This window comes from Erithacus rubecula (genome assembly GCF_903797595.1).
Source record: "Erithacus rubecula genome assembly, chromosome: 3".
Taxonomy (NCBI): Eukaryota; Metazoa; Chordata; class Aves; order Passeriformes; family Muscicapidae; genus Erithacus; species Erithacus rubecula.
Genome location: NC_136689.1, coordinates 112,171,947 through 112,189,631, shown reverse-complemented (window position 1 = coordinate 112,189,631; position 17,685 = coordinate 112,171,947). Strand labels below are relative to the sequence as shown.

The window sequence follows — 17,685 nt, the reverse complement described above, 5'->3', positions numbered from 1 at the left end:
ACGGTTTGTTATCTGTCACTAAGATTACAAGCAGCATGACTTAAAAGGAAAAAGGTAGAAAAATGTCAATGAAACAGGGAGCTCTTTACTCTGTATAAAATGTGACACATCTCTGTAACCAAAAATAGAGCAATACTACTTGGAATCTGGTGCTGATTCACTGGTGAATAGAAAAAGAATGAGTAGAAATAAGTAGAAAAAGACTAAACAAATATTTTTATGTAGTAGAAATGTCAGGCTATAAAAATATTGATGCACACTTCAGGAAAAATCATCAACCAGGTTTCATACAAATTTGTCATTACTCGCTGACACTACATTTTTTGATGGTGATAAAGAGATAAAATATTCATGAATATTTTAGGGGTTTTTTTTTGGGGAGGAGTGTGACTTGCTTACATCATGTGCGGTTAAAGAATTTTGCATTTTATTAATAGCTAAGTGGTACTGTGCAATAACATAAGGTTAAAATCTGATTTAAATGTATGTACTTGGATAGGCACTTACCTGGTTCTTGCAGAACCCTGGATTTTTTACAAGACCTGGCTGCACAGATCCTCAATCTGTTCTGTAAAATTTTAACAAATACAGGAAAATGTTATAAGACATAAATAATGTTAACATTATGTAACTATTAAATTAAAAAAAAAAAAAAAAGAGAGAAATGAGATAATTTAGGTAATTACTCTATTTTGAAAAAGTAGCAAGAAAACTCAAGAAATATGGGACTACTGTCACAAAAACTTTGTGTAGAGGACTAATGCTAGTGACAGTAGTTTTACCAGAAGTGTGCCTTGTCAAAGAAATCTATAATGAGATTACAGATTTGTTGAGGCATATAATTTGTTAAAATAAATTATTAAAAAGGAACACTAGGGCTCATTCAAATGAATGGCATTTTAGGTCAGCATAATGCAAAGTTATAATGCACTCTGTCCACATTCTGTAGACTGGCTCCTGGATACCCTGACTCACAAAGAGGATTTAATGTTTATACTAAATTGCAGCAAACGAGAGCCAATATTTGATTCAATAGAAAACAAAAAAATCTAATGTGAGTCCTAAATGTGCAGATAAAAAAGAAATAAGTGTGCACCTAGAGGTGAAACAAGAGCTACATGGGAGAATTCCAGTGTCCGTATTTTTAATGTGAAAAATGGGAAAATGTGCAGAAAAAAGGACTGACACAGGTGACTACATTAGAGAGAAAACACAAAGCAGTAAAGTCTCTCCTGTCAAGGCAAACATGCATAACATGAACTGAAAGTTAAAGCCAGAAAAATTCAAATTAGAATTGAATACCCACTAGTTAACACTGAAAGAGATTAACCACTGGAACGAGCTCTCAAAGTAATGAGTTCTTCATGTCTTGACGTCTTCAGGTCAGGCATTTCTGAAAAATGTGCTGTGGCTAAACGCAAGTTATTATTTATTGATAGCCAAATAATTAACTTAATACATGAGCAATTGTGTGAAAGGTAATAGCTTGTGATATAGAAAGACAGATTGCACTCTGAATGTATGATTTCACAGCTTTTCCAGAACAGGGCACACGAGCACTTTACCAGCTATGGATGTTGGCACATTGGTAAGCGAAACTTAATAGAATGAATGATGAACTGACACTCTTTTCACCATCCTTAAATATGTTGTTATCTCCTTGCCACTTCATGCTAATCAGTGCTTCCTCTTTCTCACAAGCTTCCCAGCTGAAAAGCCAACACCTGTAAGCCAACACCTGCTTGTGCTCTTCTAGTGAAAAAATGATCAGGCCCATTATTTAGTTCATCCTCTCCTTTTATTTTAAACTGTAGAAGGTATTAGATCTTTCCTTGATTCAGTGCTTCCCTTTGAAACATTTAATTTGCAAGTGGTGGATTTAACATCTATCAGTTCCACTGACAAAGAGCCACTCCTTTTCAATAGCTATTAGATGAAATTCATAATCCTTCAAGAATCTCATATAATATTAAAGATCTGAAATTATTACAGCTAGGTAAATACATATTTATCATCTTCTTACTGCAAATTTCCCCCCTGAGCTTCTCATCTTCTTCCTTTAATTTGCATCTGGGTGTATCATTAGTTTTGCTTCTTTCCTAAAGAAATAAAGAAATAGGAGTTTTGCCATGTCAGGGCCCTTGATTATCTGCATTCAATTATTTGCATTCTGTGTTTCAGAGACATCTTATTTCATCCTTTAACTGCCTTTTCCTTTTAGCCCAGTAACAGGAAAAAATCTCACTTCCCTTCTAGTCTTCTGTTGTCTTCAGGAATTCACTTTACTTTTGTGCTTACTTTACTTCATCAGCAATTCCTGTTGTCCCTACCATTTTTGGTAATTCTTTACACATTTTTTCCCAGGATTCCACCCTTCTGGGGAAGGAAAAGCTGCAGGAGACCACATAGATTACTCTCTAAATTTTTAGTGTGGCTTAAAAAAAATGTACTTAATTATTATTTCTTCTGTACCCTTTTGATGGTAGTTTATTCAGTCCTTAAAAATGGCTTCCTCTTACTTGTGTTTTCTTTAAAAAGCTTGCCACTATCCCCCTGTAGCTTTAGTGTCCTCAAGCTGCATGTCTAAATTCTCATGGGCAGCTGTAATAGTCCTGTTTTGTACTTTTGAACACTGAGATAATACACACCAATTATGCCCATAGGTTTGTGATTTGCTCCCATTTTTCCCTCATCTCTTGTGCATGTAAAAGGTTTATAACTGTACTGTAGAAAAACATCTGTACACACTTGCAGATCAATATGTTGATCTTTGAATTCCCCACCCAAACCATGCACGTTGTAAAGTGGAACATGTGAAGTGTATTTAGGGCCATCCTGCTGTCCTATTAGCTGCCAAGACTAGGAAGCACAAATTTGCACTTACAGACTATAAAAACACACAAGGCCATGGAAACCACCCTTTGGTGTAGATGTAAGAGGAAATTGGGATTCTGCTGAGATATTTTTGCAATGTTTGCAGGATGGCATTTGCCAATGTAAACCTGAATTGCAAAGATACAGTGTCTTTCACTGTGAATGGTTTATTTTTGCTATAAATGGCCCCTTTTTTTGAAATGGTCTCCCTTTACCTTTTCATCTTGGACTGTTTGAAATACCCAACCAAATTTTCCATTCTGTAACACATTACTGCAGATGAAGAAAATAAAAATAGGCAAATAATATTATTCCAGAAATACTGGAATATTATTCCTAATAATTAACTAGTTCCTTTTAAAACATCCTTTTAAAACAAGCTATTTTCAATATTGGTATGAACTTGTGCTTAAAAAAAAAAAAAAAAAAGAAATTCTGTGCTTGCACTTCTAAACTTGGAAAAGAATCAATCTTATTTGAGAACATAAACTGGCAAGAAATAAAGATAGAAACAAGACCACGTGGGAGATGTTTGCTGGTCAACCTCATAGTCAACACAGGAAGAAAAATAGGAAGTCCTATTCACTGGAAAAACTAGATGCTCCAGGTCCCTTCAGCTGTCTGTCTTGCTGTATGGACATTGCCTTTTCTTTCAGGACACCCTGGCAAGAACAGAGTGCAAAAACACAAACAGACTCTAAATCACCTCAAATGGAATGCTCTAATATTCCATCGAACAATTCCCTCCTTATCAAAATATTAAACCCTGCATGCCCTCAACTACTCTATTGGCAACAACGTAAAAAAGAAAAAAGTGGATAATACAGGAAAAATTATCATCTCAGATTCTGAATTTCTCATTGCTTGCACCAAGAAAATGACTGTCAGCTCTGTGGCTGCAAAGAATCATACAGGTAGGAATGTATAGTCTAAAATAACTTGTATGTAATTCTGATTTTCTTTTTCCCCACAGATTTCTTAGTAATCTGCTCTGGAATCTCCATTTTCAGAGTGGTGAAAGCAGTAAGTAAAGCTGTGGACATGTAACTTCTTAAAAAAATGTTGCTAGTCATTAATGACAATTGTCAAATACAAAATTTTCAGCATTTGGATGGAGAATATTGGTTCAGGCCCAGTTTTACCAGTATATACGTTTCAAGGTGTTTGGGGAAGATATATCATCTTCTGAAAAGAAAAATGATGTAGAACAAAAAAGTATATCTAGATATAGAAAACAGAGCAATAGTTGCTTGGGATTTCACCAGGATTAAGTATTATACTAACCATGTTTCAAAATGCCATTTCTTGTCTGACAAAAGGAATGTCAGAGATTACACTGCTTCTGAGCTACTGTTGTGTGAGTTCAAAGAGGAACTATTAAGCCCTGGATCTGTGCCTGAGCTTTTTATTCCTGGTACTATCAAAGGATGTTATCATTAATTCCAGTTAAACAAGAAGTCAGCATGTTCCACAGAATCAAAGGGTGAACCTGGATTCAGGAGAGAGATGTCCTGCTCCTGCTTCTGTTGATGAGGTGTTATGTCACTTATGAAGGTTGTGTTGGCTGAGCTTCTCCTACTTTTTGCTCAGCAATTTAATATTAGCTTGGGGGCCATAACTATACCTATCTATAGATTTTTCAGTGTGTTGAGCCAATGTAGCAAACATCACAGGCAATGCATTTTTACAGAATAAAGACTGCATTTATATGTATTACAGTTGTATATCAAACATCTTTTTATTGTAAATTGAACTATTGGGAGCTTCTACACCAAACAATTTTACATTTGCCTACATCATTAAAGGAGATCAAATCCCACTGGTCTTGAACAAATCTTAGATCATGCCACCATCTTCATCTGATTGTCTCAGCCCTTTTACTTGAAGCTGGGTCCATAAACGAATAAGTTGGTTTGTGCAGAGATTGGTAAGGTCAATATCTGCATTTGTGATTGGAGTTTAATGTGAGGACTCAGTCCTATGCTCCATTTCCTTGTGGAGAAGTGAACTCCTTTGTTGCTTACATACTTCACCATTAAAGAAGTCCCAGGAATCTTCAGTGGAATCTAATCTGTTGATTAGATCATACTGTGCCTAGCAGATACTGAGGAAGAAACAGGATATTTGCACAAAAACTACTCAGCAGACATATGGGAATAAAGAAATGTCAATTATTCAATAAGGATTTACCTGCTATGCCCAATTTTGCAGAGGGATATGGAAAGGATTGAAAGGTTAAAAGGAAGGGCAACAAATATATGGCAAAGCTATGAAAAGAATTTATTGCAAGACAGGAACTCACAGGTCTGATAAAGTTGCCCCTCGTAAGCATGAAATTCTACAACAGACATCCCACAGGAAGGTTACTGCAGGAAAGGACTTAATAGAGAGCATGAATGAATGAAATCCCATATTTCAAGAACTAAGGGAATGAACCCAGCCTCCTACTTTGGTTCATTTCCAAAATACAATACTCCTTTTGAACAAGAAAAAATTCCAGTCAGAAGGACCAGAACTGATGTTCATTACCCTGATTTAGGGTAATGTTTGTTTTCTTCCCCATGTGGTTGAACAATGATTCAAAGGAATCTACATTAATAGAAGCAGCTGGTGTGTGTTTTGGAAGTGAGTAGATGATAAAACTTAACTTAATAAAGCCAGTTGGCTATGGGTGATGACTATGCATATACAACATGATACCTCATGCAGCTAAAATGCATGTTAAGAATATCCAAGTTTTCTATTTGTACTGATGTCAGATGCTCAATATATGAAAAATGTCTGTTTGGGTTTTTTTTTCCTCAGTAAACTACACCATGTTGTAATTTGGGCAATATGGTACTGCAGAAGGAAATATGTGTTTCTTCTCTGCTCTTGAAAAACCCAACCTGGTAAAACCTACTTCTTTTGCCCTATTTTCTTTTCACATTGCATGCAGCTCATGAACCTGTGCTCTCTTGCTTCATTAAGGAGTTTCATCTCAGTCCTTTTCTTTTCATCTCACTCACACTGATGGTGATTTCTGCTCCCCTGTCAGTGCTGCACAGGAATCACAGGTACTGCTGCTGAGTTGGGGATCACTGAAGCATGATGAGCTCCACACTAAGTTCAAACCTTCTGGATCAACAGCAAAGGATCAAGGTGCTATCATCTTGGGATACAGAATTCGGGGAGGTCTGGTCACTGTCTTTAAGTGGACTAGGGGGGTAAGGAAAGGACACATCTTACTATTATAGCAATGCTATTTGACTGCCTCTGTTACCTTTTCTTACTGCTGTCAGGGATTGCAGACTGTCAGTACTATGTTCCAGTTTCCCTTCCTGTCACTGATGCAAGTTTTTTGGGCCACTGCCTAGAAGAGATCTCTATAACAGAGGTCCCTTCTGTCCTTTTCTCCCCTGACAGAATGAATATTCTCTAGTTCCATACACGGCTGTTTTCAAAGGAGAATGAAGAGTTCTTTCATAACCTTGAACTGAGACATCTTAATCTTGGAGAGAGATTTTCCTGAAATCCCCCATTTTTGCATAATTTGCAGTAGGAATTGATGCCACATTTGTTCCTTTAGGACATTAAGGGTAGAAGTGGGCTCCCTTCCTTATTTAGTGGCTTCCTTATCCTCACTGAGGGTTGCCATTCCTCCACAGAAGGGACACAGTGCTCAGTATTGAGGAGTAAACACAGTCACAGAATGGCTGATGTTGGGTCAACTGCTGGCTGATCTTGTCCAAATCACCAGCTCAAGCAGGGCTGCCTACAACAAGGATTAATACCTTCATAAATGAAGACTCTCCAAGCTCCTGGAGCCCTGTGCCAAGGCTTAGTCAATCTCACAGTAAAGATTGTCTCCTGATGTTCAAAAAAACCCCTCCCATGTTTCAATTTTTGCCCATCACCACTGGTCTTGTTACTTGGCCCCACTGAAAAGAACCTGGCAGATCTTCTTTGCATCTTCCCTTTGGGTATTTGAACATATCCATGAGATCCCACTGAGCCTGCTCTTCTCAGCTGAACATTCCCAGCTTTCTCAGCCTTTCCTCACAGGAGAGATGGTCCAGCACCTTAACCATAGTCATGACTATTTGTTGGACTCTCTCCAGTGTGTTCATGTCTCTCTGTACTGCAGCAGCCCAGACTTGAACCCAGCACCTCGGGTGTGTCCTCACCAGTGCTGAGCAGAGGAGCAGGATCATCTCCCTCGACTCACTGGAATTGCTTTGCTTAAAACAGCCCAAGGTATCTTCACCTTCTTTGCGGCAAGGGCACACCGCTGGCTCATGTCTGACCTGATGCCCACCAGGACCCACACTGGGTGCGACCCGTCCACCCAATGCCAAACTGCATTCCAGTCAGGCAGTCCTCCACCTGTCCCTGGGTTGTTCCTCCCCACTCGCAGGGCTTTGCCCTTCGCCTTGTTGAAGTTGCTCTCCCTGGGTGTCCCTGGATGTACAGAGCGCCAGTGCCCAGCTGGTGGGGCAGCGGGAGCTGTGGAGACACCCACCCACCCGGGCTAGGGAAGCAGCCTGCGGAGGACAGCGAGGGAGACGCAGGGAGGCCGAGGGGAGCAGCGTCCCGCCGGGCACGGAGAGGGGATTGAGGGGAGCAGCGTCCCGCCGGGCACGGAGCGGGCTGAGGGGAGCAGCGTCCCGCCGGGCACGGAGAGGGGATTGAGGGGAGCAGCGTCCCGCCGGGCACGGAGCGGGGCTGAGGGGAGCAGCGTCCCGCCGGGCACGGAGAGAGGCTGAGGGGAGCAGCGTCCCGCCGGGCACGCCCGCTGCCACCTCACCTCCCACCGCCGCGCCGCGCCACTGGGACAGCGCCCGGCTCCCGGTGCTGCCCGGCCCACGGTCGGTGCCGCCCGGCCCCCGGCCCTGCCCCTGCCCCGGCGCTCGCCGACAGCCGCGGGCGGGGGCGGAGGGCGGGGGGAGGTCCGGGCGCGGAGCCGGCAGCGCCTCGCCCCGCACACGCTCGCAGTCCGCACAGCCCGCCCATGGCTGACAGGAGCCTGATCGAGGGCGCCGAGCCCCTGCCGCGCCGGGAGGAGGCTCCGGAGTGGGGCTACGAGGAAGGTGAGGAACGGGCGGCGACTGCGCCGGGAGAAACTTCTGTGCACGGCCGGGGGAGGAGGAGGCGGTGTGGGAATTTCAGTGGCGGGGTTCGCTCCTTGGCCGTCCCGAGCAGCTCCATCCATCCCCGCGGCGGGAGGGCAGCGCGGGGCGGCGGCGCCGGGTCCGGCCGAGCAGCCCCTTCCTTCTCTGGCCAGACAGGGTCTGCCGGGTCCCCCCGTAACCTCTCTTTCCTTGTGCCTCAGGAGTGGAGTGGGGGCTGATTTTCCCCGATGCTAACGGGGAGTACCAGTCGCCCATCAACTTGAACTCAAGAGAAGCTAAATATGACCCATCGCTCCTGGAAGTGCGTTTGTCACCGAACTACGTGGTGTGTCGTGACTGTGAAGTGATCAACGACGGGCATTCGATTCAGATTGCCCTGAAGTCAAAATCAGGTATGCTGAAACACGGCCTCGATTTTCCCGGCTAAAGCTTGTGTTGCCTGAAGACTCACTGTACTCATGTCCTGGAGGGTAAGAAAAGCAGCTTTTCCCAGCAGCGAGCAGTTGTGCCCATTCAGCGTGGACTATGCCCGGTGAGAGTGTTGATGTTGACTTTGGTAGGAAGAGGAGCAAGTGTTGCAATGGGAGTTGCAGATTTTGATGGTCAGTGAGATTGTTTCGAAGCATGTCCAGAATTTCCTCTTGTGTTGGTGGTATCCAATTCAGTGGCATTTACAGCTGTCTGCACTCAGAAGCAGTAGAGACTATAGCTAAGACAGTGTAGTGCCAAACTGTTCTGTACAGCTGGCAAGATTTGTTCATGGTTCAAAGACCATGTAAGATAGAAGTATTCTTTTCCCATTAATTTGAGTGGGTTCTAAATACTAAGTACAGAATTGGACAGCTTAAGATGGATACACCAGTTATACATGCTCACAGTATTGATGAGGAAGGACCAAGTAGAAGGCAGTCCTCATTTCTTAAAGTATGACATTTTTGATGTCACTCATCAAATATGATTTAGAAGAGAATAATAAAAGAAACAATTCCAGCATAAGTGAAGTCTGCAATAACTTGTGCAGACTCTTCATCTGGGTAAAATATTCTGTATGAAGGCGACAAAGTTGGGAGGAAAAAATTCCATTTTGCTTTCCAGCACTGCAGTAGTTCTTACCATGTGTTTGAAAGAGCCTCCATATTATTCCAACCAATATTAGCTGGTAACAGCCCTTTGGGGGCATTTAAACAGCTGAACATTGTTAAACCATGACATATTCCAACTTTTGTTTCCTTCTGAGAACTCAGTAGTACTGGGAACTACAGCTGTGTTAAGTGAGGGAGTCAATTCAGTTTTACACAGTTTTTTAAAAAGGAAGGTTTGTTATTTTAATAATGATGCTTTCCTTTATAATTTCCTTTCTATGATTATTTCCATGTATTTTTGCAACACAGATCGTTTCTTTCCATGGAATTTGCAGATTTTCAATAAAAGAAGTCAGTTTTAATGCCTTCATCAGAAGCAGAGGTTTTTTCCCAAGGGATAAGGTTCTCCCCGTGGGATCAGGAATTCTCGAATTCTCCTGTGGAGGAAGGGAGAGTGACCACGAGTGACCTCATAATTTGCATGCCAAAGTGCAACTCCTTCCATCTTGCCTTTCTCAAGGGCAGTTTCTAACTTAGTAGTGATAATTAATAAGATGGGACCAACACACCTAAATGCCTTTGCAAAAACATTAAGAGAATTAGAAAAAAGGAAAGACTTCTTTTATAGTTGATTGCAATGTGATGCCACATGGATGAGTCCTGAATTTTAAGAAAATGTGAAACAGAGAAAAGGTTTATGACTGAAGTATGGAATTATGATTTAGGAAATCTTGGTTTAGTTTCAGCTTTTCCTTAGTTTTAGTGTTACATAATTTCCCATTTTCCATTTGTAAACTGGGAATAATTTGGGAGGGAGAAGACAGCATTTATTAAACTTACCATGAGCATAAAATAGTTAATAAGCTGTGTTTGAACCTGACCCAGTATTGTGGACATTTTTCAGGGATTTCAGAACCTCCTGCAGTTTCTTTTCCTCACTTTAGCCAGATTATTTTGTTGGGCATTATTGAGCACTGAATGCTTTTGAAACTCTGTCCGATTAATGTGCAAGAGATCCTCATCTACTGTAATGTTAACAGTCAAAGAAAAAGTTCTTTATGGAAAAAAGTAAACTGATTAAGATACATATTAAAAATAAATTTGTCATTACTGGTGGATGTTTTTATCCTTTAATTCAAGACACACAGTCCATATGGAATTCCCAAATCCTTCTCATTATTTAATTGCAAACATTTTCACAGCTGCTTTCATTTTGGTGGTGGAATATGTGTTGTGCATTAGGTGGAAGAACCATGACCAACTATAAAATAGTTTCATCATGGGATCAGTGTCCTAACTGTAGCCTTGGCAATAAACTCTTTGAAACTCTTGGAGATCCAGAACTACATCATATAAAGAACATTTTCTCTAGCTACAGTTTTTCTCAGAGCAATGTTTTAAAACAGAAAAAAAGGCTCAATTTTCCTTTTAATGTCAATTGAGATTATAATTATTATTAATTATTATTATTATTGTAATTATAATATTGCCCTAATTGAGCACTAATTAAGTATCAGGATTCTTTTTATTTGTTGAGTTTTCTTAAATACTTCAATTGGTTGTTTCCCTGAGTGTTCAACAGATTTGTAGGTTTTCCCTCTAGGGTATATAGGTATAGACAGAATATAAATAAAACAAGGTTAAGAAGCAAATCTGAATCATAACTACATTTAGGACATTTCATTTTAGAAACTCTAATGGCTATTAGATTAGATGTGAAGAATTATTAAAGGAGGATTAATTGGAATATTTTAATTTTTTTTCTTCCAGTGTAATTGCTTATGAAAACCATAATTGTTCTTTTTTTTAGGTTTTTTTACAGTTCCATACCTTTTGTTTTATGTTTGTACAGTTGTAATATGATTCAATTGCTAACTTATGTTTTAGCATTACACTACCTCTTGTGTTCCAGGCTCAGGTGGTACAGTTTGTGTGTCAAAATAGCTATATATTGTGGAACTAATTCCCTAAGGCTATGTTTCATGCAGTTAAATAATCCTTATCAGAGATTGTCAGAGATTATAAATTATCAGAGATTGTAAAAGATTAATTCCAAATCTATGAAATGTAAGGTACAATTTATAGGATTCTGGGGAGGACTGTGAATGCCCTTAAATAAAACTCAGCCCTTCCTAGAAGCCAATATTCAATGATTTTAGTAGGAAGGTGCTTCCAGTTTGTGGTGTAATATTTGATCTAAAGCAGATTCAGAAATCCCTGGGTAAAATGTTTTCCTTGATTAATTCCATAGCAGATTTGGCCTCACTGTTGCTTGCTTTTACTACTTCTGGTGGAAGTCTCTATAAATGTGAAAGTACTGACTGTATACATTTTTTGTGCATGTGTTGTGATTGTGGGCAGATGCTTTTAAGAAATTCCAGATGTTTAAAAAACTGAGGTAAGGAAAACCCATGGCTGCCTAGAAGCTGTTTTTAAGTAAATGAGGTATGCTCTTTTTTCTCTGGACTGTAGGTTTGATTATATTTTTGTATGGAGTTGTTCAATATCTCAAAAGCGTGACAGGTGGTATATGACTGAACACCTTTACCTAGCAAAATATTTGCAATCAAAAGTCTTCTATCCATTTTCTGTGACCCATAGTAAATACAGATGATGGAGGTTAAACATTTGGACTTGGAGGTTACCTCCCAGTTCAATTCAGAGGCCCTGCCACCTGTTTAGAACACACAGTTAATGTCTTGATAAGACAAATAAACATTCCCTTTTCTGGGTGGTAAAGGTACAATGCTTTTGTTTGGTGTTCTGCATCATAAAACTAAGTTCAGTATGACAGCAGTTTTACTGTGTTTCATAACTGCCTCAATTACTGTTCTGTACCTGCAAGGTTCTTCAGAAGTAATGGTGACAGGTCTGTCAACTTAACTCTCCTCTCTGGTACCACTAATAGTATAGAAGACTGCCACAAACTCCTTGTTGTATTTGGAGAATATTCAGTGTCTTGCCTGCTTTAAAAGGCAAGTTCTTTACCCCTTATCTTCTTTCCCAGTGTTAATAGGAGGACCATTGCCTCGGGGACACGAGTTTGAACTACACGATGTTCGATTTCACTGGGGGAGAGAAAACCAGCGTGGCTCTGAGCACACGGTTAATTTTAAGGCCTTTCCCATGGAGGTAAGAGTGTACTGCATTGTATGACACCTGTGAAATGCAAAAGATTTTATTTCATAGCCTGTATTCTTGGTAACCCAAAAGCGACTTCCTTTTAGCTCTGCATGCTTTGTATTTCAACCACAAAGCTGTCTTTCTGAGGTGTGCTTTAGTGCAGGTAAATTAGGATATTCATCTGGAATAGAATGCCTCTAGCAGTCATCACACCATATGATTAATTGGTCATAAAGTTAACTTGCCGAATTATTAACTTCTTTCTTATTAGTGTTCTAACAAGATCTGCCATTTCAACACTTCCTATGTCACCTTGACTAATAGCTTTAGATGGGGAGAACTAGCAACTGGAAATATTTCCATGGTGAGTAATAACAATTTAGGTCAATTTGGAGTAAGTGTAGAGCAATTTGTTCATGAAACAGCTTTACATACTTGAAGATTATGTGATAGTCCTCTGTATGGTCTGCAATATCTGAAAGAATATTGAATAATTTTGAAATAAAAGGAAAGTGATAATGCAGTCTTAAAAAATTCAGCTCCTCATGGGGTTCATGTCATAGGCAACACCAAATGCTTGGTCCTATTTCTCCTGCCCTCCAGCAGTGGTTGTACTACTTCACTTCCCACTGTCCCATTGCTTACAGCTGTCAAGGAATGGCTTGGAGGATTCCTTAGCCCCTGGGTTGCAAGACTACTTTAACAGATACCAAACCTGATGTTTGGTGACTTCCCCTTTGCATCTTCTATTTCATTTACTGTGCACTATTTGTTTTAAAGAAACTCAAGATTTTTCAGATGTCTTTGAATTATTTTTGCCTTATTTATCTATAAAAATCCCTAATGAGTTTGAAACTGTTCCTTTTCTTCAGTGTGCTCAGTGCTAGGAAATTTATTATTGTAGTGTTCATGAATGCCTGACTGCTGGAATACAACTGTCTTATGGAAAAGAACATAAAAATATTAAAGAGTATTAAATCAACTACTGCAGAAATAAGTGTAAAAATCTCTTGGACTTGGATCATCCATCTAATTCTTAGGGTTGGTCAAATACTTTCTTTAAGAGTTCTGGGTCAGATTTTGGTCTCTGCTATTTGCTATTTTGCACTGGTCTATCACAGCCCCCCAAACTTACTCATTTGGAGTTTTCAGATTGAATTGAGTCAGATCATAGAATCATTTAGGTTGGAGAAGACCTTTATGATCAACAAGTCCAGTTATAAACCTAATACTGCCAAAGTCCTCTCCTAAACCATGTCCTAAGTCCCACATCTATGTGTAGATCCTCTTTGCAGGTTGATTCCAGGCAGGTCCTGGAAATGCAGAATTACTTGAATTGATAAGACTCATCAACCAAAGGGAAAACAAAGGAATTACTTCTTCATCCTGGTTACCTGGCATAATATATACAGTATGATTTATGTGGGCAGTAAGACCTTCAGGATACTGCAGTGTTCCCCTGAGGCAGGAAGCAGCCAACTCATTACAAAATTGCTCTGCTTAGTGCTTTTCTTCAAGGCTGATCCAGTATGTGGTGATTGAGAAATACTCGTATCATCTATGCTGAGAACTGTACTTGGGAATCTATCAGGGTTTTCTGTCTGTTTATTAAAGATCACTTGCAAAAAGTCTTGGTGGTATGTGGGAACAGTCTATTCATAATCTGCAGAAAACCTAGAATTATCTACTCCATATCAGTCTAGAGAAAAATATGCTTGACCCAGAGATACAAAACAACAAACTTAATAAGTCATGAAGGGATTTCATTCCTCACCTACTTTAAAAGCAGTACAGCAGCTGCACAAACAGAATTCTGGCACAGCTGAAAAACATCACCTGGAGGTGAGCAAGCCAGTGTTTTTCTGTTTCCAGCATCTAAGCAGCTTTCAACTAAACTCTGATTTCCAAGAAATAATTACTGATGCAAAAATCCTCTAGCAGAAAAAACATGGCCCATAATGCACTTTAAGTACAGTGTGAATGTTTCATTTTGTAATCAAATAAATTATTGTGGCATAAAATGGCCAGTTCATCATCTTCTGCCCCAAGTTGCAAGAAAGTGCAGAGTAATTTTTTTGACAGATGAACTACATTTCCTTCTACTATATGCATAAAGAGCTGTTATATTAATTCCCTCTCAAATTGTCCAAATCAAATATTATACTTGTGCAATAATAAAATGGGTGCTTGTGGCCACTGTGAATCTTTATGTAGCACATAAAGACTTTCCATTCCAGACATAGTGTTGTCTTTTTTTTTTTTTTTTTTTTTTTTAATTAACAATAGCTTTGATCAATGGACAAGGAAATCGTATTTTCTTAGCTTTTGACATTGGCATTGGTTTATGCAGTTGTTGGGAATCATCATATTCTGAATATATATTTGCCTTGATTTCAACTGGGTTTTACAGATTGATAGAATATGCTGACTTGGAAGGGGCCCACATGGATCATCCAGTCCAACTCTCAAGTAAATGGTCCATATGGGGATTGGTCCCACAGTCTTAGTCTTGTAAGTAGCATGCTCTAATTAGCTGAAGTAAGTTTGTGGTTACTGAACACATACATCAATTGATGCATTTGGCTACATCCAAGTAATCTAGTGTAGTTTATTCTTTCATACAAAATAAGCTGGCAGCTGTTTGTGCACCATTGCCTACCTAGAAATATGTTGAGCACCAAGTGCATAAGTTTGGGTCTTTTTTGAGTGTAACAAATTTAGTAGGTCATCTTCCTAAGGAACTGGAAATAATTTCTGTGGCAAATGATAAATTCTCTTCTCTTTGTGAGAGGAAAACAAGGAGATAAGCAGTAATATGAAAATGGAAGTGCTTGGTTTAAGTGGATACATTAACAACACAACAGATTGGCCTATATTACACACTCTACTACTCTATTTTAAAACCTGTGCAGTTCTACAAAAATCAGCTTTTAGGTTGATGAGATCTGAGATGACTATCTGAGACTAATTGATTGGAGCAGCAGTAGTCTGTTTATTTTAGGGCTGAAGACTATGCAACTTTATTTTATTACATTGGACAAAATAGTTGTGAAGCAGCTTCAGATTATTGTGTAATGACCTTTGTAAAAGATTCTGAAAAAGAGTATAATTTTTCAAAGTTTTTAAGACTAATCTTCAATTACTTCCTTAGTCTCTTCTTATTTAGTACCATAATTTCTGTGAAAGAAGTTAGGCAATATCCTGTATCTTGTATTAGTTGGGTAATATCCCATGTTTCTTAGTGCAAAAATCCATTACTTCTTACTAGACAGCCAGGGCCTTTGCATGTGGTTAGGATGTGTAGCTTCATGGTGAAGTTGGTCAGATTACAAAGCTTGTGTAACCTCTGGAAGAGCTTCTTGAGCTAATACATATTGCCCTAAAATGTTGTTCATGTGTCTTGGGGGCTAAGTTCTTTGGGTTTTTTAATTTTTATATGTTTTCCACCTTCCTTGACTGGAGAAACCAGAATGTAGACAGTGATATGCCAGTGCTTTCATTTTCACTGAAAACTCCATGTGTTTGCAGTAAGTCAGGAAATTGGGACAAAACAAAAACATTTGTCAAAAATGAATATGTTAACATCTCTTATTAAACCAAGGAAAAGCAGAGGGTTGCTCTAGGTACCAATACTCCTCTCTTTTTTCCATAAAAAGAGCATGGGAACTGCTCTTGCCCTTTGGCCAGGCATCAGAAGGAAGCATTTGTGCAACTTTCTCTATAAATCTTTCTCATAAACTCTTACTGAATGTAAAAGAGTGCTACTTTTGCCTTTTGGCCAAAGGTATCATGCCATATGCTAAATGTTTAGTAATGATCTTAACTGAGAGAGTGTTTCTTGCCAGCAGATGGAACAGGGTACTGAATATCTGTGTCTTACAGTGCAAATTTCCACAAAGCAATGAAATCCACATTTACACGTGTGATTTACCTGAAATTGATTTAGGTGTAGGAAAGAGAGGAACTATTTGGCATCTTTATTTCTCTCCTTGATGCCAAGAGTATGGGTTGGAGAAGGAGGAAGAGCAAATGAAGAACTAATGAAACTGACTCTTTCCCTTACCTCTGATGTATAACAGAGATGGAAGAGGACAGGAATTGCAAATTGCTGTATTTATTTTTGTTAACAAAGTGAAATGAGAGCAGCTAAAAATGAGTTCCCATTGTATCTGATCTCTATATAAACATGGCATATTATAGTACCAGGCTGAATAACTTACAGTCGAAAAAGAAATGAAATCAAACAGGAGAAAGTAAATCCCATGATTACATCAATACAGGTTTATGGAAAAAAATTGGTTTTACTACTTCTGAAATGAAGGGAAACAGGGAAAAATATAAGGGAGCCTTAAAGTTGTCTCTTCCTCTTAGTTTGTCAAATAGTGGTATGACCAAAGGCATGAACTGACCATAAAGGCACAGTTGTTTTCAGGCTGCTGCTCTGAAATAAAATGGTATCAGGGAAAATGAAAAGGTTCCTTTCACCACTTGAAATATAACCAGGAGGATAATTCTCTGTAATCCATCCTTTTTAAAAAGTAGGATTGCGTTAGCTACAAACCATGTGAAAGCTCTCAGTAGAAGTGGGTTGGCAGAAAATAATTTAAAAAATCTTTCCAAGATGTGCAGGAAGATTAAAAACTATTATTGCCTGTCCTACATTTTTTGAGTAGAGCAGAAGAAAATGCAGCTGCTGGAAGGACCAAAATCAGTTCTGGACAGGAATAAAAACAGTTTCTGTTGCACAACAAGGAGCAGACTAATTAATTCTATGGACTCTTTCAGAGTAACTGAAATACCTGCTGCAATGAAGGTAGCATAGTGCAAAACATGTATCCTCAATTTGATTTAAACCATGATGTTTTGCTTTTTTAACAAGAAAGGCTGCCAAATGCATTCATCTAACAGAGTTAAAGCTTTAGGGCTTCAGGTTAGCTGTTAACATTGTACTTACACTTAAAGCCTTTCCAGTCTTCAGCGTGGGGTTTTCTCCATGCCTGCCTCTGAAATCAGGTGTCTGCACACCTGATGCATCCCCTTTCTGGCATTTCTGGAGAGAAGGTAGCATGCTTTCAACAGAGAAATTTACTTTTTGCCAACTTTTAATATTCTTTGCTAAGGCTGTTTAACCTTGCAGTCTCTTTTCATCATTTTTCTATTATCTTATCTGGACTAAAAAAAATAAACCAGAGTATTTGTAATTGTAGAAGGCCTGGGAAACAGTGTGCTTGCCAGCATGTCTCTCCCTCCTTATTCAGAGACTTACAAGTTGCAGAAGGACTGGGTAGGTATGAATGGCAAGCAGAATTCAAACAATTATGACAGTAGTTTCTTTATTAGGACTATGATCCAAGTAATTAACTCTAAAAGACAAACCAAGGGGTAAATCTACTTGCCTTGGTTGGCTGCATTGATTGTGTGCTTGTGAAAAAAATAATGGATTCCTCTCATATTGGCAGCACAAGACCTTTGAATGAAGGGTATCTGTGAATTTA

General features: G+C 39.3%; 1 protein-coding gene across 1 annotated transcript in view; it reads left to right on the top strand.

The window, feature by feature from the left end:
* The first annotated feature begins 7,673 nt into the window (after nucleotides 1–7,673).
* The window catches only part of CA8 (carbonic anhydrase 8), a 50,266-nt gene continuing 40,254 nt past the window's right edge, over nucleotides 7,674–17,685 (top strand). Inside the window, exons 1-3 of the mRNA XM_079299735.1 lie at nucleotides 7,674–7,943; nucleotides 8,186–8,377; nucleotides 12,075–12,199. Of these exons, the coding sequence (XP_079155861.1) occupies nucleotides 7,865–7,943; nucleotides 8,186–8,377; nucleotides 12,075–12,199 (396 nt within the window). The 5' untranslated portion in view covers nucleotides 7,674–7,864. The remainder of the gene's footprint in view (nucleotides 7,944–8,185; nucleotides 8,378–12,074; nucleotides 12,200–17,685) is intronic.